Raw genomic sequence first — 26,271 nt, 5'->3', positions numbered from 1 at the left:
GCTATTTGTTGTTAAGAGAGCAATAGCAAGCTATGTGTTACATTGACATAAGTGTTATTAGAACCTCCTCCCAATAGCTCAGATCTATAAATGAAAAACTAAATAGTCAATTGAATCAAAGTGAGATGCCCTTTGGGAAACATAATGTAACAAAGATCAGTTGGGCATTTAATCATTTGTAGTAGAGAAAGGCAAAGCCACCGACGTATTTTCTCAGTATACACAATTACAGAAAAAGAATGAATGGGAGAATCACAGCTGTTGTCTTCAGATAAACTGGTAATGTTAGGGGATATATCAAGAAATATTTTTGAGTACTAATATGTCAGACCTGACATACAAGACTCCTATCATAGAGTTTAAAATCTAATTGGAAATGGCAGTCATGCTCAGACGGTTATATACCAGAAAGTATATTGAATCACTGAATCTCCTGATACATATTTCACATAAAATTTGGGTGAAGAACATTTTCTTTATGGGTGGCTGATGTATACTATGTTGGGCTCAATATTTTATACATCCCCATTTTTAGGGGGGCTGAGGAATTCTATTCAGATCTTAATTTTAAGGAGAAATTCAGAAAGTGAGAGAGCCTAACCGTCTCATCCTAAATATAGTTTTCGAAAGCCTAATTTCTGTTAATGGCTTTTTATTTTCTCAAGTTTCTTGGCCTGAAAGGAGAAAAACTGAATATTAGGGGAACTCTTTCAATAGCCGAGTCTTCTCAAGAGATGGATGAATTTATTCAGGTTACTTTCACAGAATGACAGACTTCAAATCAATTCACTAAGCAAATCTCTCTTGAGACCTCTTCAACAATACTTATTGATAACTTTCTCAAATGTAATTTGCAGAAGAACTGCATCCAGAGACACGGTTCTTTAAGACTTTTCTCTGGCCTTTGCAGTTACTAGCAGCCAGTGCCTGGGAAATGGCACTCATTTCAGGATGTTCTGAGGATTACAGACATAGATGACAGGTTGTAAGTGCCCATCTGTCTAGGGGAGGGGTAGTATCAGGGAAATCTGTGAGCAAGCAGCATTGCCTCTGCCTGACTACTGGTCACTACTCATCTTAACCAGTAAGGATACTTTGTTGTTGTTCAGTCCCTAAGTCCTGTCTGACTCTTTGCAACCCCATGGCCTACAGCAAGCCAGGCTTCCCTGTCCCTCACCATCTCCCGGAGCTTGCTCAAACTCGTCCATGGAGTTGGTGATGCCATCCAACCATCTCATCCTCTGTGGCCCCATTTCCTCCTGCCCTCAATCTTTCCAAGCTTCGAGGTCTTTTTCCAGTGAGTCAGCTCTTCACATCAGGTGGCCAAAGGATTGGAGCTTCACCTTCAGCATCTGTCCTTCCAATGAAGATTTAGGGTTGATTTCCTTTAGAGTTGACTGGTTTGATCTTGCAGTCCAAAGAACTCCAAGGAGTTTTCTCCAGCATCACAATTCTAAGGCATCAATTCTTTTCAGTCCAGTTCTTACCTGTGTACATGGCTATTGGAAAAACTATAGCTTTGCCTTTGTCGGCAAAGTGATATCTTTATTTTTTAATACCCTATCTAGGTTTGTCCTAGATACCTTCCCTTCCAAAGAGCAATCATCGTTTAATTTCATAACCAAGGTCATTGTCTGCAGTGATTTTGGAGCCTAAGAAAATAAAATCTATCACTGTTTCCACTTTTCACCCATCTATTTGCCATGAAGTGATTGGACCAGATGCCATTAGTTTTTTGAATATTGAGTTTCAAGCCAGCTTTTTCATTCACCTCTTCCACCCTAATCAAGAGGTTCTTTAGTTCCTCTTCACTTTCTGCCATTAGAATGGTATCATCTGCATATCTGAGGTTGTTGATATTTCTCCCAGCCATCTTGATTCCAGCTTGAGGTTCATCCAGCCCAGCATTTCACATGATGTACTCTGCATGTAAGTTAAATAAACAGGGTGACAATACACAGCCTCGAAGTTCTCTATTCCCAATTTTGTACTGGTCTGTTGTTTCATGTCTGGTCTAACTACTGCTTCTTCTCCTGCATACAGGTTTCTCAGAAGGCAGGTCAGGTGGTCTGATATTTCCATGTCTTCAAGAATTTTCCACAGTTCGTTGTGATCCACACAGTCAAAGGTTTAGCCTAGTCAGTGAAGCGGAAGTCGATATTTTCCTGGAACTCCCTTACTTTTTCTATGATCCAATAAATGTTGGCAGTTTGGTCTCTCATTCTGCCTTTTCTAAATCCAGCTTGCACATCTGGAAGTTCTCAATCCAGGTACTGCTAAAGCCCAGCTTGAAAGATCTTGAGCATTAGCTTGCTAGCAAGTGAAATGAGCACAATTGTATGGTAATTTGAGCATTGTTTGGCATTGCCTTTCTTTGGCTTGAAATGAAAACTGACCTTTTTCAGTGCTGTGGCCGCTGCTGAGTTTTCCAAATTTGCTGACATATTGAGTGCATCGCTTTAAAACTCCAGCTTTTAGGATTTGTACTAGCTCAGCTATAATTTCATCACATCCACTAGCTTTGTTGATTGTAATACTTCCTAGGGCCCACTTGACTTCACATCCCAGAATGTCTGGCTCTAGCTGAGTGACCACACAATTGTGGTTATCTGTGTCATTGAGACTTTTTTGTATATTTTTCTGTGTTTTCTTGCCACCTCTTCTTAATCTCTTCTGCTTCTATTAGATCCTTACCACTTCCATCCTTTATCATGCATACCCTTACATGAAACGTTCCCTTGGTATCTCCAATTTTCTGAAGGGACTTCTAGTCTTTCCCACTCGGCTGTTCGCTGTTCCTCATGGCTGCTTCAGCCACTGTTCTCACACTGGTTTCTGTTCTGAGAAGCGACTCCATCTCTCATGTGACTGTAACCACCTACCTCCACTGTTGTCTGCAGGCACTGGGTGAAGGGGCAAAATTCACTTTGTTATCAAAAGACTTCACAGCAGCTGTGACAAAGCATACACTGAAAACTGATGTGTGTGTCTCTGTATCTTTGGACATTATTAGAGAAGTCAATCACAGCACATCTCATTGCTTTGGAGAAAAGCCTGAGCAATGTATGTTAAGAGTAAGCACATACCTAAATTCTCTCTGGGCAAAACCCTATATTAGATAAGAAGTACACTCCTTAGATCCTTAGAACTCTGGAACCTCATGATCAAAACTTTTTCTTCATGTAGTCTTTCTCATAATGGTGTTGACTTTCAGCATGGGTTTGTACAAGACTGTAGATCAGACTCAAATCCTAAATGATCTATTCTTCATATGGATTCCATCCATTGCTAGTATTCCTTCCTCAGTCTCCTATGGGGAATCTTTCTTCCTTGAGTTCTTGGAGAAATAGTTATTGAAATTCAGATGTTGCAGGACACAGAGGTGGGTAAAAGTAGGCTTTGGTGGGCATGGGGGGTGGTCTGCAGGTGAAGAAGTTCAGAGACTTTCCAACCTTCAACACCACCCCGAGGAGAGTCAGTTGGGGCCCTGTGGCACCTACTTTCTGTTCCAACAGCCCTATCAGTGGGGAGGTAGCTGGACCCCTGGACACCTGTATTTTAGGTTTGGGATTTTACCTGTTCTGGGGTGTCTGGGAGAGCAAGCTGACCTGGGCCTTTGGGGGCCATGTCTCTGGGGAACCTTCCCACGGAGGAGGAGAAGCCGTCAGCCCTGAGGAGGCACTGTCCAACGGCAGTGCCTGTGGGAGATGGAGCAAAGCCTGTCCCAGCTCATTTGGGGTCCAGACTCAGGGTCCAGCCCGAGGCCTGTCCCAGCTGTTCTGACAGCTACAGCTCTAGCGTTGACTCACTGCAGCAGTTTTCTCTAAGAAGCTGGAAAGGCATGCCCTCCTTACTGCACTGTTACCCTACAGAGCTAAGGATCTCTTTGCCAGGATTCATCAGTCAAAAGCATCTCAAGGGTGTGTCATGTATTACTGGCATGAAATTAACCTCAAAGGTGTAATCATTCTCTTTGGGGGTGGGAGGGCTAAGTGCATTTAAAACAACAAGGGGAGGACATTTCTGGTGGCTCAGTGGTAAAGAATCTGCCTACCAATACAGGAGACACGAGTTCCGTACTTGATCCGGGCAGATCCCACATGCTATGGAGCAGCTAGGCTGTGGGCCACAAGTACTGAGCCTGCGCCCTAGAGCCCAGGAGCTGCCACTATTGAAACTTAGCTTGCACGAGAGCCCACACTCCACAGCGAGAGAAACCACTGCAGTGAGAAGCCTGTACTGCAATTAGAGAGTAGCCCCCATAGTGATGAGGCCCCAGCACAGCTAAAGGTAAATAAATAAAAATTAAAAAAAAAAAAAAAAAAACCTGAGGGGCATGCACCTCAAGGGCAGCAAGCATGGCTCCCCATCTCATGCTGAATTTGCAACCCAAAAGCATTCAAGTGCAAAATGAAACAGCTAGTGAGAAATTGTTTGAGAAAGGCTAAATAAACGTATGAAGCAAAGAGAAGATATTACTATATTGCTGTAATTATTATCTCTGCCTTAATGTAATGAAATATGTGGTGCTCAGAACTGCCTTTGGACATGGAATTTACTAACAGGGAGAAGGAAGAGATCTGGACTGTCGTTCACTGAATCTGTCTGGACCCTCAGTCTCGTGACCTCGAAATTCTATACCCTGGCCTCTAGAGTTGTTAGACAGGAAATCTGCTGACACACCCAGAGGTGTTTGGAAGTAATGGGTCCCTTCTCTCTGGCTGTTTTCAAGATTTTGGTCTTCATCTTTGGTTTTCAAAAGTTTAATTAAATGTGTCTTAATGTGGATTCATTTGAGTTTATCCTGTTTGAGGTTAAGGTTCACTTGGTTTCTTAGAACTGTAGGTTATGTGTTTCCCCAGATTTGGGGAGCTTCCAGCAATTATTGCTTTAAATTCTCTTTCAGTTGCACTCTCTTTTCTCTCCTTGTGGGATTGGAATGATGAAACGCTGGGCCTTTGGGTTTTGTCCACAGGTTGCTGGTATTCTGTTTGCTTTGCTTCCACTCTGTCTTCCCTCTGGGGTCAGTGAAGGGGATCCTGTCATCCTTTTTCGAGTCCTCATGTCATCAGGCCTCCATTCTGTCTATGATAAGCCTACCCAGCTACTTTTATTTTATTGTCTATTATTATATTTTTCACTACTGTATTTTTAAGTCCTATAATTTCCATTTGGGTCTTTTTATAACTTCTCTTTGCTGGGATGTTCTGTTTTTCATTGGATTGCAGAGAGTTTGTAAATGATTGAAGCATTTACGCAATGGCTGCTTTAAAATCCTTGTCAGGTAATTTCAACACCATTTCGGGTGTCCGCTGTTTGTCTTTTCTCATCCGAGTTGTGGTTTTCTCAGCTCTTAATGTGATGAGCAGACCCTGGCTGTTTTGTCTATCATGTTGTGATGTGCTAGGAGTTACATAAACCTCTTATTTCAGCAGGCAGTCTCCCTGGTTAGACTTAACACGCAGCTCTTGGCCAACGTGTGCAGGCTGGGTTTCCGGTGATGGGTTCATTATCAGGGCCTATAAGGCAGCGGCCCCCAACTTTTTTGGTACCAGGGACAGGTTTTTGTGGAAGACAAGTTTTCCATGGACCAGGATGGGGGACATTTTGGGGATGACTCTAGTGCATTGGATTTATTGCCCACTTTATTTTGTCATCATTACATGAACTCCACCCCAGATCATGAGGCGTCAGGCCCCGGAGGCTGAGGACCCCTGCTCAAGGGCATTGCCCTGCTCCACGTGGTTGGCTGGTGCCCGTGGAGCTCACACTAGTCGCTGCCCCCTCCTCCAGTTCATATCTTGTCCCCTCCACCCCCATCTCCCGTCTCTAGGAGGGGAGGGGAGTCTCAGTCTCAGATTTGCAGAGATAGAATCTTCCTGGATCGGGCCACTGGTGTGGCTGGGTCTCTCTTGCAGGTTCTCCTGCCTCTGTGTCTTTACTCAGAAAAGGGAGCCCAGGCCCCTGGGGTGGGGGAAGGCTGGCCCCTCACCATTCCCCACACAGGTGGTGCTGGTCCGCCCAACGTCACAAGAGGGACACCAGCTGCATCCTCGGACGGTGGAGCTTGCCTGTGTGAGAGTCACAGTCAACGATAAGCTTGCTCTAATTTCATGTCGGTGCCAGTGGGGCAACTTTAACAACTTTAGCATATGTACTGTCAATCCCCGGGTTTGACTTCATGTATAATAGTAACATGAATATCTATTCTATAAGACCAGAGCCTAAAATGACTTTCCAAAGTCACCTTGATGTAAAACCCAGAGTCCTGCCGCCCTCCCACTTCCAGCCTCTGTTCTGCTGCTGGACCGGGCTCAGTCACTCAGTCATGTCCAGTTCTTTGTGGCCCCATGCACTGTAGCCCGCCGGGCTCCTATGTCCATGGGGTTATCCCAGCAAGAATACTGGATTGGTTGACCTTTCCTCTTCCTGTTCTGGTACATATCATGTAAACAGACGTGTTACCTGTAGGTCCCCTACGTGAGGAGCCGGTGGGATGCTGTGGGTTGGAGAACCTGGAACTCTGATCAGGGCTGTCTTCAGGTGGATTTGCCCTCAGGATCTGGTCAGAAAGGCTCCTAATGATGTGCCACCTGTCCGTCCTAAAGGAAATCAGTCCTGAATAGCCATTGGAAGGACTGATGCTGAAGCTGGGACTCCAATAGTTTGGCCACCTGATGCGAAGAACTGACTCATTTGAAAAGACCCTGATGCTGGGAGGGGCTTCCTGGTGGCTCAGAGGTTAAAGCGTCTGCCCGCAATGTGGGAGACCCGGGTTCGATCCCTGGGTCAGGAAGGCCCCCTGGAGAAGGAAATGGCAACCCACTCCAGTATTCTTGCCTGGAGAATCCCATGGATGGAGGAGCCTGGTGGGCTACAGTCCACGGGGTCGCAAAAGAGTCAGACACGACTGAGCGACTTCACTTTATTTCTTCATTTTGATGCTGGGAAAGATTGAAAATGGGTGGAGAAGGGGACGACAGAGGATGAGATGGTTGGATGGCATCACCGACTCAATGGACATGAGTTTGAGTAAACTCTGGGAGTTGGTGATGGACAGGGAGGCCTGGTGTGCTGCAGTCCATGGGGTCGCAAAGAGTCAAACACAACTGAGTGACTGAACTGAACTGAACCTCAGAGCACAAACATATGGTTCCAAGACCGGAGTTATACCCCCTCTTCCTCATTTGTTTAATGATTTCGTCAGCTTATGACACTGCCTCTGCCTCCTTTGCTGAGGATTTGTATCAGGGCATCTCTGACTCTCCCTGAAGGCATTTTACTCCATCCCTGAGGGAGGGAGGTTCTTGTCAGGTGCTGCAAAGACCACACACTGGGTCTTAGCATCTCCCTATCTGTCTCTGGCACACACTGTATCAACCCAATCAAGGCAAGCAGTCAACTACAATGTATATTTTAAATAGCTCTGTATTTCCTATACTTTCTCCAGAACTTATGAAATTTATTGATGTTAAAAAAAAACTGCAAAAGCTTCAAAACAGGTCAGTTTTAGGCCAGGTTGTAACTTGTAACATTTACTTGCAAAGGTTCCCCACAACCATTCCCTTTCAGGTGCCTGGCAGTACCTTGCAGGTGTGATGTGTTCCAGGTGTTACTTTGCACCAGATTCGTGTTTTGATAGCTTTGTGACATGCTCAGAGGTTTTTTTTTTTAAATTATTTTTATTGAGTTAGTTTTGGCTGCCCTGGGTCCGCATTGCTGCGTACAAGCTTTCTCTGTGGGCTGGGCTGCTCTCTGGCTGTGCTGGGCAGGCTTCTCATTGCAGCAACTTCTCTTGTTGTGGAGCACATATTCTGGCCATGTGGACTCAGTAGTTGCAGTACTTGGGCTTAGTTGCCCTGCAGCTGTGAAAGCTGCCCAGACCAGGGATTGAACCTGTGTCTCCCGGACTTCAGGGACGTTTGCTCAGATTTTTTTTTTTAATCTCTAGGTTTGAACAAATTATTTATTTAATGAATATACAGTAAAATAGACTTTTTTGGAATACAGATCTATAAATAAAAATAAACTGGAAAAGTCAGGATGCAAAAGAGGTTTGTCACCTCTCAAGACTATGCCGTCTCTCTGGAGTCACACCTTCTCCCACCTTAAACCTTGAACTACTGATATGTTCTCCATCATTAAACTTTGTCTTCTTGAGAATATCATGTAAATAGAATTACACACTATGCATTCTTTGAGACTGCAAATGGGAATGTGAAATGGCATAGCCATTCTGGAAAACAGGTTGGCAGTTTCTATAGGGTTAAATATTTATGTATCATATAATCCTGCAATCCCACTCCTAGGTGGGATTTATCATAAAGAAATAAAATTTGCCAAGCATGAATAGAGTTAACTCTATTCCTAATTGCCAAACTGTAAACAACCTAAGTGTCCTTGGATAGGTAAGTAAATAAACATACCTTGGTCATACAAGGAAGTTCTATTCATCAGTATCAAGAAACAAACTACAAATTCCACATGACCTGGGAATTGTCTGGTGCTGTGCTGAGTGAAATTGTCAGTTTGAGTTTACACTTCCTTTCCAGAAAACATATTTGATGTATTAACGTATGAGGATAGAACTGTTGACTCTTTCAACTTGGGCCAAAAAGACCTGTCCAGAAATGAGACGCCTATCATATATACTGTAGTATTAGCAGCAAACAAAGCATCATGAAACTATTGCCACATGTGTTAGTAGACTCTTTGTGGCTCCGTGGACTGTAGGCTATCAGCCTCCTCTGTCCGTGGAATTATCCAGCAAGAATACTAGAATGGGCAGCTATTCCCTTTTCCAAGGAATCTTTCCAACCCAGGGATTGAACCTGGGTCTCCTGCCTTGCAGGCAGATTCTTTACCATCTGAGCCACCAGGGAAGTCCTTTATTGCCTTATGAGTGTGTTAACACTCAGCTGTGTCCAATTCTTTGCCACTTATGGACTGTAGCCCTCCAGGGCCCAGGTTGCTCTGCCCATGGAATTCTCCAGGCAAGAATACTGCACTGGGTTGCCATTCCCTTCTCCAGGGTATCTTCCCAACCCAGGGATTGAACCCAGGTCTCCCACATTGCAGACATATTGTTTACCATCTGAGCCATCAGTGAAATTTGAAGAACAATGACTCCTTGTCCTATGAAAGAATTTAGCTCTTCTCTTGATACAGTGCACCCTGGTTGTAGGAAAGGAACAAACACACAATCAAAAGTCATTTTCTTCCTTTTGGTTAATGATTCAATATGCTGGGACTTATATTCAGAGAAACTGCTGATTTCTCTGACTGCAAGTCTTTCAGTCTTACAAGTTCTTACAAGTCCTATTGCAAGGAGTCATGTCAAACTACTGAGGTTACCACGGCTCCACCAGGGCTGAACTCTATCAAAGAGATAAGAAAAGTTTAGGTCTGAAAGACTCCTCTAAGGTAATTTCATACCATCATTTCCCAGATGAAGAAACTGACATAGATGTAAGATAATTTAGCTAAAATCACAGGGTAAATTAAAGGCACAGCTTCAGCAGAACCTCAGATATGAAATCCTTGATATGCTAAAATCAAATGAAGATTTAAATCATTAGTGGGAGATATTCCTATGAAATTTAAATATGAAGATATTAGATGAATTTTAATAGGGATGATTTATATATATATATTTTCATGTATACAGTTTTTTAAAGCAATGGTGCATTTTATATGCAAGAGTCTGGGGATTAAAAAGGTCAAGTAACATAAGCTTGCACTCAAGAAGGTTTAGAATTTGGAAGGAGAAGGAGGAAGTATTAATAGATGCCTGTGATACATTTGTGAAATGTCAGCAGGGTACTATTCTACAATGACCTGGAGGAAAAAAAAATACCCCCCTCACCTAAGGGAGTTGAGAAATATGGAGTGAGAATCCTCAGTCTGTAAGAACTCCTGGTTCCTATCCAGGGAGCATAGGCACTCCAGGCAGTGATTTCAGTATTTACCAAACTCCTGGAGGACTAGAAGTGCCAATGTTTTTAGAGAATTGTTAAAAATACCAATATGACTGGAAAGACAAGAGACAATTTTAATACAGTTTCCTAATAAGTAAGTTGAATATCTTAGTGGTTAGTTAGAATAATCTTATTTTGAAGTTTTTGGATAAAATAAAGCTGTTTTAAATAAAACAGTTACCGCTTATGTGTTGTGATGGCTGTTAAAGTATTTTACCAAAACTAGCATTTATTATATTTTTCAATTATAAATTGCTGAAAGAAAAAAATTCCTGTTTTCAACAAACAGTTGCAGAGGGTAATAATATTTGCTTATTTATTTTAAACATATATTTCTGTCAGTACTAGCAAACCAAAGTACTTCTAGGGGAGAAAAAAAGGACCGAAAGGGGAAGTAATTTGTTTTAAATAATTAGAAAATAATGTTGTAAAATTTAAAAAATTAACATAAAATATCTCCTGAATGGTTAAGTAATTTATAAATGTGCTAAATAATTAATTTAAAAATAAATGATTGTACCAAGTCATTTACAATAATTTTCATAAATACAGCAATCACTTAAGTATCAGGATTAAATTCTGAAACTAGAGTAATGCACATCATCTTAATTTAATTTTGATTGAGGGAACTTTGTAGTATAGCAGTGTACATGCTTATTTAGTTTTATATGAATCTATAGACTAACATAAAACTGTATTAAAATGAAGTCCAGTATAGAAATAAAATAAATTCAAAGTATTTGCACTGAGATATTTCTAAAATAATTAACTTGGCATTATAAATCTTTTCAATGTGTGAAATTTTTCTACAAGATAATTGTGTTTTAAGCAACTTAAAAATTAAATCAAGTGTTGGGGGCGGTGGGGCAGAAGTGGTACCAGACCAGGAGGGTAAGTTAGGAGGCTACTTCAGTGATGTTGACAGGAGACACTCAGACTGAAAAGGCAGAGACAAAAAGCAAGAAATGGTGAAAGGAGTGTGGAAGAGGTGAAATTAATGTGACTCATTGATGGCATGTGTAAATATATGTACTTGTGGTCTCCGAATTGTGGCAGAAGAGGTTGTAAGCAGTGAGAAATCAACAACCTTGAAACGAAGCCTGAAGTCCTTCCAAAGACGGAATGAATCAAGGTGGTTACTCTCACTGCCAGAAGAAAATTAAATTTTCCAAGGAAGAAGATAAAAGCACAGCTTTTACAGTGGCTCATTACCAAGTCTAGCATTCAACCAAAATGTCTGGAAATAACTCCCAATGACCCAAAACCAAGAGACAGACAATAGTAAAAAGTAAAGAACATCTAAATAGTGTAGTTATCACTAAAGACTTTGATAATTATGTTTTATATATTTCAGAACATAAATAAAATGACCAAGAATTTTTTCAGAAAGCTGGAATTCATAGCAACAAATCAAATGGAAATTTTAAGAATTTTAAAATATAACATCTGAAATAAAGAACTCAATAGATATGGCTTGAACTAGAAGGTTGAGCAGTAGAAAATATTCAACCTGAAGCAGAAAGAAAATGTACAGAAGATACATGGGTAATTGGAGTTGAAGCAGAGAAAGAGAAAATGGGACCTAACTAATATTTGAAGACATTATCCCAAAGAATATTAACAACAGGCATCAGGATAAAGATTCAAGAAATTCTCGAAGACATTTGGCGTAATACGAGAGAAAGCTCAGGTCGGCACACTGTAATAAATTTGCTGAAAAACAGGGAAAAATCTTACAGGTAGCATAAGCAGTGAAATTTTATTTTCAAAGGGGCAAATATAAGATTGACAGAAGTCTTCTCAATATGAATAAAAGAAGTAAAAAGACAATAGAATGGTATCTTTGAAGTTTTGGGGAAAAGCAAATATAAGATTGACAGAAGTCTTCTCAATATAAAAAAAAGAAGTAAAAAGACAATAGAATGGCATCTTTGAAGTTTTGGGGAAAGAAACAAGCTGTTAGATTAAAGAGACAGTAAAAATATTGGCTAATCAAAAAAGGGATAACATGAGAAATATGAACTTTCATTTACTAGCAATTATATTCTAAATAAAAGTCTAAAATCTCTGGATAAAAATAATGTCAATAAAATAAAAGTTAGGAAAATATAAAACAAATATCTGATGCTTGTAAGAGAGAAACTTAAAATATTTATATACATAGAATGGTTGAAAGGAAAAGGCTCGGAAAGGATACTTTCTGGAAGGACTGAGCAACAGAAGAAAGAATAGTATATTTTATGTCAGAGCAGACATGAATGCCAGACATCCATGCTCAGTGCCATTTTGGGTATGTTACACTTGAATAAAGTCTATGCACAGGGAAGGAAAAAAGTCTGTCTTCAAACAAGCATATAGAGCAGTGAATCTTCAGAAGGAGCACCTGTTTGGCGCCTGCCCATCACTCACTGAAACCCTTCCTTCCCTCATCTGTGTAACACCGAGGACGTGCGCGTGTCATGACCGCCGCGCATCTTCCTCCGAGGAGCCGAGCCCCGTGGCGCCTCGGGTGAGGAGGCCACACTGGTCCCCAGTGATGTGATCCCTGGGCGGACCATGCGCTGCTCCCCCGAAACAGCTTTGCTGACCGCAGAGCTTCCTCTCTGATTGCAGACGCTGGTTTTGGCTGAGCTGACTTTTCCTTTCTCACACTTTTCCCCTTTCCGCATGCTTTTCCGTCCGCGTGGGGACTTCAGTCAATGAATTTAGTGTTTCCCCTCACTGGCTGACGGCAGTCGCTGTGTGACTGTTTTGTTAACACACGATGAATGCTTCACTGAAGCTTCCGTTCGCTGTGACCTGGGCCTTAATATGCAGAAGGGACGTTCAGTGCATTTGCCAAATCTGTCAGCTGGGTGTGCTGTGGTCCTGGTCAGTATTCTTCTAACGTGTGGTCACCTTTGAGTTCCTCGTGTGTGTGTGTGTGTCCCCTAGCTTTGTTTAGAGAAGGTTTATTTTCAGAGCAGAACTGAGAGGGAGGTACACAGCTTTCCACAGCACCACGGTCTGACATGCGCAGACCCCCCACCCCCACCATTATTAAGATCCCACACAAAGTGCTGCATTTTTTTTTTCCCAAAGATGAACCTCTGTGGACACATCATCACCCAACTTCATGGTTTACATTAGGATTCACTCTCAATGCTGAAGTCTGTGGGTTTGGACAAACATGCAGTGATGTGTAGCCATCGTTACAGTATCCATCATGTATCTGTAATATATCCATCACTACAGTATCCTGAAGAGTAGCTTTACTGCCCTAAAAATTCCCCATGCTCCACCTGTTCATCCCGCCCACTTCCCAACCCCTGGCAATGACTGATTTTTTTTAACTGTCTCCATAGTTGTGCCTTTTCCAGAAAGTCCTAGAGTTGGACTCATACTGAATGCAGCCTTTTCAGACTGGCTTTTGTCACTGAGTCAGTGTGTTCATGTCTCCTCCCTGTCATTCCACAGCTTGGTGTTTATTTTTAGTGGTCAAGAAGATTCCATCCTAAGGTATAATTTTTAAAGGCATTTTGTGGTAAAGGTACATAAAAACTCCAGACTGTGCATGCCACGCATTATGTGTGTGAACCAGAATTTTCTTGGCTTAGGCAAGCTTCCATGTTCATGGTGTGATGCGGTCCTTCACCCAGCAGGAAGGGACATCTGCCCACCACAGAGGGTGACCAAGCCTCCCAGTTTCTCCAGTTCTGCCCCCATATGAGCATGGAAAATTCTGGTCCCAGAGACCTTATACGGGAAGCAGTGATCAAAACCATCACCGAGAAAAAGAAATGCAAAAGGCAAAGTGGCTGTCTGAGGAGGGCTTACTAATAGCTGAGAAAACAAGAGAAGTGAAAGGCAAAGGAGAAAAGGAAAGATATACCCATCTGAATGCAGAGTGTCAAAGAATAGCAAGGAGAGATAAGAAAGCCTTCCTCAGTGATCAATGCATAGAAATAGAGGAAAACTCAGCAGTGGCCACAGGACTGGAAAAGGTCAGTTTTCATTGCAATCCCAAAGAAACGCAATGAAAAAGAATGTTCACGCTACTACACAATCACACTCATGTCACACGCTAGCAAAGTAATGCTCAAAATTCTCCAAGTTGGGATTCAACAGTATGTGAACCAAGAACTTCTAGATGTTCAAGCTGGATTTAGAAAAAGCAGAGGAACCAGAGATCAAATTGCCAACATTCCCTGGATCATAGAAAAAGCAAAAGAATTTCAGGAAAACATCTACTTCTGATTCCTTGACTATGCTAAAGCCTTTGAGTGTGTGGATCACAACAAACTGGAAAATTCTTCAAGAGTTGGAAATACCAGACCACCTTACCTGCCTCCTGAGAAACCTGTGTGCAGGTCAAGAAGCAACAGTTAGACCGGACATGTAACAACAGACTGGTTCCAAGTTGGGAAAGGAGTACAACAAGGCTGTATATTGTCACCCTGCTTATTTAACTTATATGCAGAGTATGTCATGAGAAATGCTGGGCTGGATGAAGCACAAGCTGAAATCAGGACTGCCAGGAGAAATAATAATAATCTCACATATGCAGAATGACACCTCCCATGTGGCAGAAAGTGAAGAGGAGCTAAAGAATCTCTTGATAAAAGTGAAAGAGGAGAGTGAAAAAACTGGCTTAAACTCAACATTCAGAGAAGGAAGATCATGGCATCTGGGCCCATCACTTCAAGGCAAATAGAGAAACAATGGAAACAGTAACAAACTTTATTTTCTTAGGCTCCAAAATCACTGCAGATAGTGACTGTAGCCATGAAATTAAAAGACACTTGCTCCTTGGAAGAAAAGCTATGACTAACCTAGACAGCATGTTAAAAATCAGACATTACTTTGCTGACAAAGGTCCATATAGTCAGAGTTATGGTTTTAACAGTAGTCATGTATGGATGTGAGAGTTGGACCATAAAGAAGGCTGAGCATTGAATAATTGATGCTTTCAAACTGTGGTGTTGGAGAAGACTCTTGAAAGTCCCTTGGACTGCAAGGAGATCAGACCAGTCAATCTTAAAGGAAATCAGTCCTGAATATTAATTGGAAGGACTGATGCTAGAGCTCCAATTCTTTGGCCACCTGATGTGAAGAGCTGACTCATTGGAAAAGACCCTGATGCTGGGAAAGATTGAAGGCAGGAAGAGAAGGGGATGACAGAGGATGAGATGGTTGGATGGCATCACCAACTCAATGGGCATGAGTTTGAGTCAACTCTGGGTGATGTTAGACAGGGAAGCCTGGTGTGCTGCAGTCCATGGGGTTGCAAAGAGTCGGACACAACTGAGCAACTAAACAACAATAGAAGAAACATTCAGTGCCAAACACACAGAGGTGTCGGCCACCATATGTTGATTTTTAAAGTCAAAGATACAAATTTGCAGTTATAATATAGAATCATTACTGTAAATGGTCAGCGGTATTGTGATTATGGATATAAATTACAAGTGGCTATAGATTCTTTGAAAGAGGGTCTTATATGTATATGGTTTGCCTGTTTAAGCAGAAGGACACCCCACCCAGCCCCATCAAGGTAGAAGTGGAGCTATTTGGTGCCTTAAACCATGGTTTTGGCGTTTCTTGTCTCTGCAGACTCACTGGATCCAGTGTTCCTGACCTCATCGTGAGTATGAGCAACCAGATGTGGCTACACCTACAGTCTGATGACAGCATAGCCTCGCCTGGATTTAAAGCCGTTTACCAAGGTAAGATCTGAGCACACTAAAACCCGCTTTCTCACAAAGGGCGAGGGTCGTAATGAAACTGATAAGTGAGAACGATGTTTAAAAATATGGACTTATTTGCGACTTCCTTAGTTATAGTTGTATTTAGAACTCTTTTCTGCAAGCAGGAAATGTTGACTTCTTGAGAGCTTGGCTGGCCATTATGGTGGCAAAATGGAGAGTGACATTAAGAATCATGTGTAAGCGATGGAATATGTTCATACTTGTAGATCTTGGCATTTTCTCTCTTCCCGGGAGGAAGTTGTCATGATTATAACTAGGGAAACGTTTAGAACAGAGTATAGATTTCAACAGCATCGATTCAACAAAGCTTATTACATGCGTCCTCATGTACAAATGTGTGGGTTTTTTAACGGAGCACAGGGAGATCTCGACAGAGCTGGGGAGGATCTGCTAACAGCCTCGCTTTGAGAGTTATGATTGTGTTTGCTCTGAAGAAGAGAGGGTTCCTGCGAGGAAGCTGGCTTTATCCCTGAGTTGTGAGATGCTGAGAGTTGCTGTCGTGAAGTAGCTACTGTGCAGGTGACCCAGGGCCCCAAGCTGTGTGGCACCTGTGTAAAAGGTCTCACTGTTCCACCTGAGTTCTTTCGTCTGGCTGTCCTAGGGAACACATGTGTTTCTGTGACTGCGTCAGAGCCTGGTTTGGGCACGTGGGGCCTGATTTGCAGCACGTGGCCTCTCCAGCTGGTGCACCAGCTGCAGTAGTGGGGTCATGCGGGTCCTAGAGCACGTGGGCTTCAGTAGTTTGCGGCTCGAGGCTTAGGTACTCCACACCACGTGGGATCTTAGTTCTCCGAGCAGGCCCCTGCATTGCAAAGTGGATTCTTAACACATGGGCCACCAGGGAAGCTCCAGAAACACAACTTTTGTCCGGGGCATATTGATAGCTATCTTTCAAAACTTTTTCTTTAATTTTGAAAAATTTCAAAATGTAAACAGAAGTAGAAAGAATAATAGAATGCACCTGAGGTGACCTACATTTTCATGCTTTTGCACGACCCCCAGATATTCAGCTACTGACTCAAGCCTTGGCTGGAGGTGTGGGACACAGCTTCCAAACTCAACTGCATGTCTAGATTGTCAGCCTCAGCTGAGCCCTGCCTTTCTTCAAGTGTCCGACAACATCTTCTGGGAAATCAGTGATATTTCCTTCTATTAGACATTCCCAAGTAGTTCTAGACTCACAGGAAAATCTTTATCCAATGACAATATCTTTAAAAATCTGAATTATCTCTTCCTTATTCCCAGCAAAAACAGAAGAAATAAAACAAAAACCCTTTCTCACTGCCACCCCTCAAAAAACAAAATCAGCAACCTGCCCTCTGATTTCAGGTTCTCAGAGGTTTAGTTCATGTAACTCCTTTCTTGTGCACTTTGGTTCTAAAGGTGATGATGCGGCAGCTAGGCAGCCCTCAGCATGTGTCTCAGGCCATCCCAGGATCCGTGGGTCAGCGTCTCTTGATTGCTAGAAATGGTAAAGAACTGAGAGTAAGACAAATTAGAAGGGGGATCCGAGACCAGAATAGGAAGAGTGAAAATGATCTTCATGATACTCCAACCTCAAGGCATAGCTGTCGGGAAGCACATTTGTTTTAACTGGCAAATAAATACGCACAAGAACACACAGACCATTCAACTGTAGAGCCTTCCTTTCATGTTCTCTGTATCAGTAATTACATCGTTTTAACTCAAGAAATAAACATTTAAGAAGGCTCATGGGCATATTAAATTCTTCCTTTGCGTTTATGCAAAACCAAAGCAGTGATGGATGTACTGCTTGTATCTTCAGCTTAGATCCTTCGTGTATTTGACTAAAAGAAATAATTAAATGTGTCCCCAGAAATGATACGGTGACCTTTCTAATATTAATGATGTTTTATAAATTATTATATGAAACAACTTATTTATAAAAGTTAAAACATTTACATATACTGCTATTCACATATACTGTGAGTGAGTGAGTGAAAGTCACTCAGTCATGTCCAACTCTACGCAACCCCATGGGACTGTAGCCCACCAAGTTTCTCTGTCAATGGGGTTTTCCAGGCAAGTATACTGGAGTAGGTTCCATTCCCTTCTCCAGGGGATTTTTAAGACACAGAGATCAAACCTGGATCTCCTGCATTGCAGGCAGATTCTTTACTGTCTAAGCCACCAGGGAAGCCCTTGCATATACTGACATACTTTAAAAAAACCATGACTGATTTGAAGTCGTTGTTCAGTAAGTTTGAAAAGAGCCTGTTCTCATCTTGAATTCAAGTTATAGTCATGAGAAGCCTTTTCAGGATCGTTTTATACTCTCCTACAAATACCTTGGCACTGATAGTTGATCGAAATTACTAAGAAATTGCATCTTAAACATACAATTTTTACTGACACAGAAAAGATCTACTATTTGAAGGAAACTGCTTATTATAAACCATAATCTAAGAAAATGTAAGTATTCAGAATAAAACATTGTCCCACATAACTATTTAAATTTTCAAAATTTTAGATATATTCCATAAGTTTCAAAATTCTAAGGAAGTAACAAATTTTAAAGAACTGTAAAAAATTAGAAATAGTGGTTATTTTATTTGGATTCTTTTACTGTTAGGGGACCCATATAAAGAAAGAATTTGTAAGTTATTTTCAGAAAAAATTAGAAAATTGGCATGGGGGAGATTCAGTTGTGGATATTGAAGACTTTTGCACCTATTAGCAGTTTTATTTCAGTATTGCTAATTATCTATATGTACATTTTCTTTGAATTCTTCTTTGATACAGTTTTTTAAATATCTGGCTCCACTGATTACAGAGTTCACTGAAATCTTTGACATGACAAATGTGTGCGTACATATGTGAAAATGAGAAATACCAATCTGGAGAGCTGGGAGTTTGTCTTATTGCATTTTATTTTGTGAATTTGAGCAAAGAAGCAGTGTGCTCTTGTCTTCCAAGTGTCGACTGTTGGGTGTTCAGCAGCTGAAAAAAAGCAGCTAGTACTTATTGCTCATAAAACCAAAGGGGCAGGTAATTAAAAGTATTTCAAAAGCATAAAGCTGGTGGGTGAGGGTGTCTTGAGCCCAGCAGTGAAGGCAGCATAACAGGGCTACACCCTTGCCATGTGAGATGAAGGAGAGTGACCACGCTGAAAAGTCCTGTGGTGACTAGAGGCCCCTACAGGAGTGTAGTGTGGAGTCCTCATCCACACAGAGTGAAGAGTCCTGATTGCTGGAAGCATGGGGTGAGGGGGACGTCCTGACTCTTTTTAATGAGAAATGCTACCAAAGCGTATTTGCATCCTGTGTGAAGGTGAGGGCTAGAATGAACTGATGATTGCTGAAGACTTCCTGACATTTGGGGTTTTAGAGTTGACCTTTAATTGAACTTCTACGTGACTGCGTTGTTTAAGAAGGTATGCAGAGGTAGAATCCTTTCCACCTGACCCATGCTTGCTCCTGCCTCTGGTAGAATCTGAACACATCTGTCAAATACCAGACACTCCCCAACAGCAAGTGACTGTGAATTACACCCAGCAGTTCTAAGACTTGCGCCATAAAGACTAGGATAAAGACTTGAGAGAGGAGTGCCATTCCCAAATTGAGGATCCTTGAACATTAACGGATGTAAGTGTTCTCAATTACAATCAAATATTCCTCCAGGCATCATGATTCAGTTTGATGACCATACAGCATAAGTTAGAATCACATTCAGTCCTAATTAGTACTCTGCTAACAGCCCCAATAGCCAGTTAATAGCTACAGCCTCAGATGTGGTGAAAAAGTGGATGGCCATCAGTTCTCGTGAGAGAGCCAGTCCAAGGCCACTTATTATTTTTTGACAGAGCAATATCCAATAGTTTATAAGATAATTAAAACAGAGAGATAAGGTAAGATTTGAGGATTTTAAAAATTGAGAGAACATCATACATCAAAAGAAAGACATCATACGGACTTAGAGAAGATCATACAAAGTGAAGTAAGCCAGATAGAGAAAGACAAATATCATATGATATCACCTATACATGGAATCTAAAAAATAAATAAATAAATAAAAGATACAAATGAGACAAATGCTTGGGCCTGGTGCACTGGGAAGACCCAGAGGAATCGGGTGGACAGGGAGGTGGGAAGGGGGATCGGGATGGGGAATACATGTAACTCCATGGCTGATTCATGTCAATGTATGACAAAACCCACTGCAATGTTGTGAAGTAATTAGCCTCCAGCTAATAAAAATAAATGGAAAAAAAAAAAAACAAATGAACTTATTTACAAAAAATAAATAAATAAATTCATAGACACAGAAAACACACTTGTGGTTACCAAAGGGGAAAGGGGGTAGAAGGGATAAATTAGGAGTTTGGGATTAACATGTATATATCCTAGTATATACTGACATAAAATAGATAACCAACAAGCATCTGCTTATGTATATATTTATATATATGCACACATATATATATAAACTATATATATATGTGTATAGTCAGCTTATGCTCACTCTGCTGTACACCTAAAGTAACATGACATTATGCTTCAATTAAAAATAAAGTAGAATCAACAACTTAATTAATTTAAAGAAAAAAAAAAGATGTCCTTGAAACTATTATTTCCAGAGTGCTGTATTAAACTAGAAATTGGCAATAAAATAAAAACATTTTGTACAGGTGATCATCAAATTTATGGTGGTGGTTTAGTCACTAAGTTGTGTCTGACTCTTGTGACCCCATGGACTGTAGCTGCCAGGCTCCTCTGTCCATGGGATTTCCCAGGCAAGAACGCTGGAGTGGATTGCCATTTCCTACTCCAATCAAGTATATAAAAAATCATATTATTTGACTGAAAATGTAGTTGTCTATTATATGAGCGGAAAATATATACCACTAGTCCTTACATGTATTCCACTTTCTAGGTTTTAACTGTGCGTGTAACATTTGTTGTAATAGTTCAGGATGTGGCTCTGAAGCCAGACTGCCCAGGGCTGTCATTCTGTCACTCAGCTGGTAACTTAGGGTGAGCTATCTAACCCCCCGTGTGTCAGATTCCTCTTTAAAAAAATAAGGGAGCAAGTAATAATGATACTAGTTTCACTGGGCTTCCCAGGTGGCTCAGTGGTAAAGAGTCTGACCGCCAAGCAGGAGGTTAGTTCTGGATCCCTGGGTAAGAAAGATTCCCTGGAGAAGGAAATGGCAACCCACTCCAGTATTCTTGCCTAGACAATCCCATGGACAGAGGCATTTGATGATCTACAGTCCATGGAGTTGAAATTGGACAAGACCGAGTGACTGAACACACACACACACACACACACACACACACACACACACGCACATACACGTGCACACATATACACATGCACATCCATACACACACACACACATACACCTGTGTATATAAATGTGTGTATATGGAGATAGAGAATATGCTGATAATTAAGAAAAGTATTGGCAAAATATTATGCAAAGTTTAAAAAGCAATAACTCTTTAGGGAGGTATTTCAGGTGTCTGAGAAGGCAGTCTAAGAGAAGTGAGATTTGTTGTTTAAAACCTTTCAGCATATGAAAATATTTAATTCAAAGTAATCAATTAAAAAACCCAAAAGGTAAAAAATATGGTGTAAATAATTACGATACAGCTGTGCAAACAATATTACCCATCTATTATACTATAAAACTTATTATGTGTATATAATATATGACTAATTTTCAAGAAAATTTTTCAAGAAAATTAGGGATACCAAAGGAACATTTCATGGAAAGTTGGCACAATTACGGACAGAAATGGTATGGACCTAACAGAAGCAGAAGATATTAAGAAGAGGTGGCAACAATACACAGAAGAACTATACAGAAAAGATCTTCATGACCCAGGTAACCATGATGGTGTGATCACTCACCTAGAGCCAGACATCCTGGAATGCCAAGTAACTGGGTCTTAGAAAGCATCACTATGAACAAAGCTAGTGGAAGTGATTGAATTCCAGTTGAGCTATTTCAAATCCTAGAAGATGAAGCTGTGAAAGTGCTGCACTCAATATGCCAGCAAATTTGGAAAATTCAGCAGTGGCCACAGGACTGGAAAAGGTCAGTTCTCATTCCAATCCCAAAGAAAGGCAATGCGAGAGAATGCTCAAACTACAGCACAATTGCTCTCATCTCACACGCTAGTAAAGTAATTCTCAAAATTCTCCAAGCCAGGCTTCAGCAATACGTGAACCGTGAACTGCCAGATGTTCAAGCTGGATTTAGAAAAGGCAGAGGAACCAGAGATCAAATTGCCAACATCCATTGGATCATCAAAAAAGCATGGGAGTTTCAGAAAAACATCTACTTCTGCTTTATTGGCTATGCCAAAGCCTTTGACTGGATCACAACAAACTGGAAAATTTGTCAAGAGATGGAAATACCAGAACACCTGATCTGCCTCCTTAGAAATCTGTGTGCAGGTGAGGAAGCAACAGTTAGAACTGGACATGGAAACAGACTGGTTCCAAATAGGGAAAGGAGTACATCAAGGCTGTATATTGTCACCTGCTTATTTAACTTATATGCAGAGTACACCATGTGAAATGCCAGGCTGGATGAAGCACAAGATGGAATCAATATTGCTGGGAGAAATATCAAAAACCTCAGATTTGGAGATAACACCACCCTTATGGAAGAAAGTGAAGAAGAACTAAAGAGCCTTTTGATGAAAGTGGGAGAGGAGAGTGAAAAAGTTGGCTTAAAGCTCAACATTCAGAAAACTAAGATCATGGCATCCATTTCTATCACTTAATGGGAAATAGATGGGGAAATAATGAAAACAGTGAGAGACTTTATTTTGGGGGGCTCCAAAATCACTGCCAATGGCGACTGCAGCCATGATATTAAAAGATGCTTGCTCTTTGGAAGAAAAGCTATGAGCAACCTAGACAGCATATTAAAAAGCAGAGATTTGTCTTTGCCAACAAAATTCCGTCTAGTCAAGGCTATGGTTTTTCAAGTATTCATGTATGGATGTGAGAGCTGGACTATAAAGAAAACTGAGCACCAAAGAATAGACGCTTTTGAACTGTGTGTTGGAGAAGAATCTTGAGAGTCTTTTGAACTGCAAGGAGATCCAACCAGTCCATCCTAAAGGAAATCAGTCCTGAATATTCATTGGAAGGACTGATGCTGAAGCTGAAACTCCAACACTTTAGCCACCTGATGCGAAGAGCTGACTCATTGGAAAAGACTCTAATGCTGGGAAAGATTGAAGGCAGGAGGAGAAGGGGACAACAGAGGATGAGATGGTTGGATGGCATCCCTGGCTCGATGAACATGAGTTTGAGCAAGCTCTGGGAGTTGGTGTTGGACAGGGAAGACGGGAGTGCTACAGTTCATAGGGTTGCAAAGAGTCGAACTTGACTGAGTGGCTAAACTGAACTGAATATATAACCACTATGCATTATATAATTCTGTATAATGTATACAAATGTAATTCATAAATATATAAATCATACATAAGTCATATATGTAATTCACAGTGAAAGTCCAACTCTTTGAGACCCCATGGAGTATACAGTCCATGGAATTCTCCAGGCCAGAATACTAGAGTGGGTCAATGTTCCCTTCTCCAGGGAATTCACATGTATGTATAGTTAATATATATGGGCTACCCTGGTGGCCTGCATTGCAGGTGACCTGGATTTGATTCCTGAGTTGGGTAAATCCCCTGGATAAGAGAATGGCTACCCACTCCAGTATTCTTTCCTGGAGAATCCCATGGACAGAGGAATCTGGAGAGGTATAGTCCATGGGGTCACAAAGAATCAGACATGACTGAGCGACTAATGCTAATTCTAATACATATATATATATATAAAATAGTGAGTAGCAGAACAATATATATGGAACATTAACTGGCTTAGTGAATAGTTTTTCAACTTTATATTTCAAAATTTCTATCATGAATTACAAAGGTAAATGCTGAGTATAAATAATTTTGTAAATCAATGTTAAATTTCATTTAATGATACAGAAGAATTCTTGTCAAAATATAATAACGAAATAGAGTTTGAGATTATATATATTTAAAACAGCATACTTTATATGCTACAGCAGATCATTTTTATTCACTAGAAGAGAAAAGAAAACAAAATCTCAGCTCAGGGGTGAGCTTCCCACAACCACAGTCTCTCCAGCACTGAGGAAGGTGGAGAGGAAACACACATAGTATCTGCATATTTGTCCAAACAATCCTGAGTTCCCAGTGCTGGCAACCCTGTATTTTTATGGCTTCACTGTCTCCAGTTAATAATGTCTCCATCATTTTTTTTGTCACAAAAATAATGTTCAGTTAGAGTTCATTACACATGTTGATGAACTGATTTCCACAAATCATGTTTTATGTAATTTGCCATAGCTATTTAAATTTTAGCAGGGGATAAATGAAAGGAAATGTCCCCTGTGATGTGCTGCTGTGTGGCAAAACAAGACCTATTTTAGGCTTGTTTAGGCTATCTTAGAATTGTTTCCATGAAAATAGAGCTCACTGTTGCTGTTTCAGAGACAGAGCTGTGTCCCAGGCCCCGTGGACACTTTGCTAAGGGGTGCAGCTGAGTGTAGGCGTCTCGGTCTCGTCTCGATTTACTCCGTAAATCCCAGAGTTTAACAGAAAGGAACATGACCTAGTTCAGAGAGCTGTTCTCTGAACCATTCCTGGTGAACAGAATTGCTGCTACAGAGCCAAGGGTGTCTGAGCTTCGAACACGTGTGCTGTGACCCTTGTGATGGCTGACCCCAGAGCACCCACACGTTCCGGCAGACATCATTCTGGGTGTGTGTGTAGGGGTGTTTCTGGACGACGTCAACATTGGAATCGGTGGACAGAGTAAAGCAGCTCACCCTCCCCAGTGTGGATGGGCCTCATCACATCAGTTAAAGGTCTGAATCGAAGGACAGGCTGAAGGAGGAAAAGCTGCTTCCGCTGTCCATCTGTCTTTGAACTGGGACACTGGCGTCTCCTGCCTTTGGACCCTGATTTGGACTGGGACTTAGAGCATTGGCTTTCTTGGGTCTGGATACTTCAGTTGCTGTAAACATGTAAGCTGATTCCTTATAATAAATTCATTTTGATAGTAAGTGGATAGATAGATACAGAGTTGGAGGTGGGTATGGACATAGTGATGGAGATAAAGATAGAAATATCCTGTTGGTTCTGTTTCTCTGAAGATGTTACTCTACTTGAATGATTGGGTTCACTCTGACCGCTCAGACGGACCCTCTGTAGCCCCTTGTGTGAGCAATCACACATTTCCAAAGGGCCCAAGTGGGCGTAGAGGTGCAGTGTGTGGCCAGTAAAAAGAGGAGAGCCCGCTGGTCCACACGTAAAGTCAGCCCATGGCCCTGGCCTTGTAGCCTGAAGCTGGTACAAGGTCAGGCAGGATTGTGCCTGTGAGGCTGGGAGTGATGCCTAAACCCTAAAAACAAGGTGGCTGTTGTTCAGCCAGCAAGTCGTGTCTGACTCTCTGTGACCCCTGGACTGCAACACGCCAGGCTTCTCTGTCCTTCACTGTCTCCATGACTTTGCTCATACTCACGTCTATTGAGTCGGTGATGCCATCCAATCGTGTCATCTTCTGTTGCCCCCTTCTCCTGCCTTCAATCTTCCCCAGCATCAGGGTCTTTTCTAATGAGTTGGCTCTTAGCATCAGGTAGCCAAGGTATTAGAGCTTGGGCTTCAACACCACTCCTCCAGTGAATATTCAGGATTGGTTTCCTTTAGGACTGACTGGTATGATCTCCCTGCAGTCCAAGGGAGTCAAGAGTCTTTTCCAGCACCACAGTTTGCAAGCATCCGTTCTTCAGTTCTCAGCCTTCTCTATGGTCCAACTAAAAATAGCTTTGTGTTTTAATTTTGTGCAAAATCCAAGATGAACCCATCAAGAGTTTATGATGTGTGTTCCCCTTGTCCACAATAGATATTGTCTTGTACCTAATGTGGATTTTAAAATGTTTTCAAGGACCTGATTTAAATCCATGACAAAGTACCCTTTGTGTTGAATGCTGACTGAGCCAGACTTGTTTGGGAGCGTGTACTGGGGGAACTCTTTGAGATACCTTCAAGGAGGAGATGGAGGCAGAGAAGGAGCTGCTGAACTGGACATGGGTCCACATGGAACACTGGCTGATCCTAGTGACGCCCTCCGCAGCTTTCCCAAACTGAAGCGGGTGGGCAGGACTGGTACCATTAGTGATGGATGTGGTGTCCCTGGGGAGCAGACACAACCGTTTGATGTGATTCCTGGGCAGGGATGCAGCTGTGAGATCCAATGGCCTTGGCTGCTGTGGCACCCAAGGTTCACTGCCCGAGAAACCATCATTTCTCCCCACCCCGGGAACAACCTCTCTAGGTTTCTAATGGGCCTCATTTCCTAGAAAAATGTACAATACATACTCAAGGCCACCTTCCTCTCCTGCCCATTCTAGATTCCCTTATTTTTCGCTTTCCCCTCTGCTGGCCAGGTGGCTGTTCTGTCAGGGGGACCTGGACCTAGTTCCCTGAAGGTTCTCAGCTCCTGAGCTCCACGCCTCTATCTAG

At 41.7% G+C, this 26,271-nt stretch overlaps 1 protein-coding gene across 1 annotated transcript in view; it reads left to right on the top strand.

The window, feature by feature from the left end:
• Nucleotides 1–26,271, top strand: part of CSMD1 (CUB and Sushi multiple domains 1) — a 2,005,298-nt gene that overhangs the window by 1,531,224 nt on the left and 447,803 nt on the right. Inside the window, exon 12 of the mRNA XM_043454305.1 lies at nucleotides 15,570–15,682. Coding sequence (XP_043310240.1) covers nucleotides 15,570–15,682 — 113 coding nt within the window. The remainder of the gene's footprint in view (nucleotides 1–15,569; nucleotides 15,683–26,271) is intronic.

This window comes from Cervus canadensis, chromosome 31, assembly GCF_019320065.1.
Source record: "Cervus canadensis isolate Bull #8, Minnesota chromosome 31, ASM1932006v1, whole genome shotgun sequence".
NCBI classification, from domain to species: Eukaryota; Metazoa; Chordata; class Mammalia; order Artiodactyla; family Cervidae; genus Cervus; species Cervus canadensis.
Note: the sequence above shows the minus strand (reverse complement) of the source record. Positions and strands in the feature narration are given on the sequence as shown.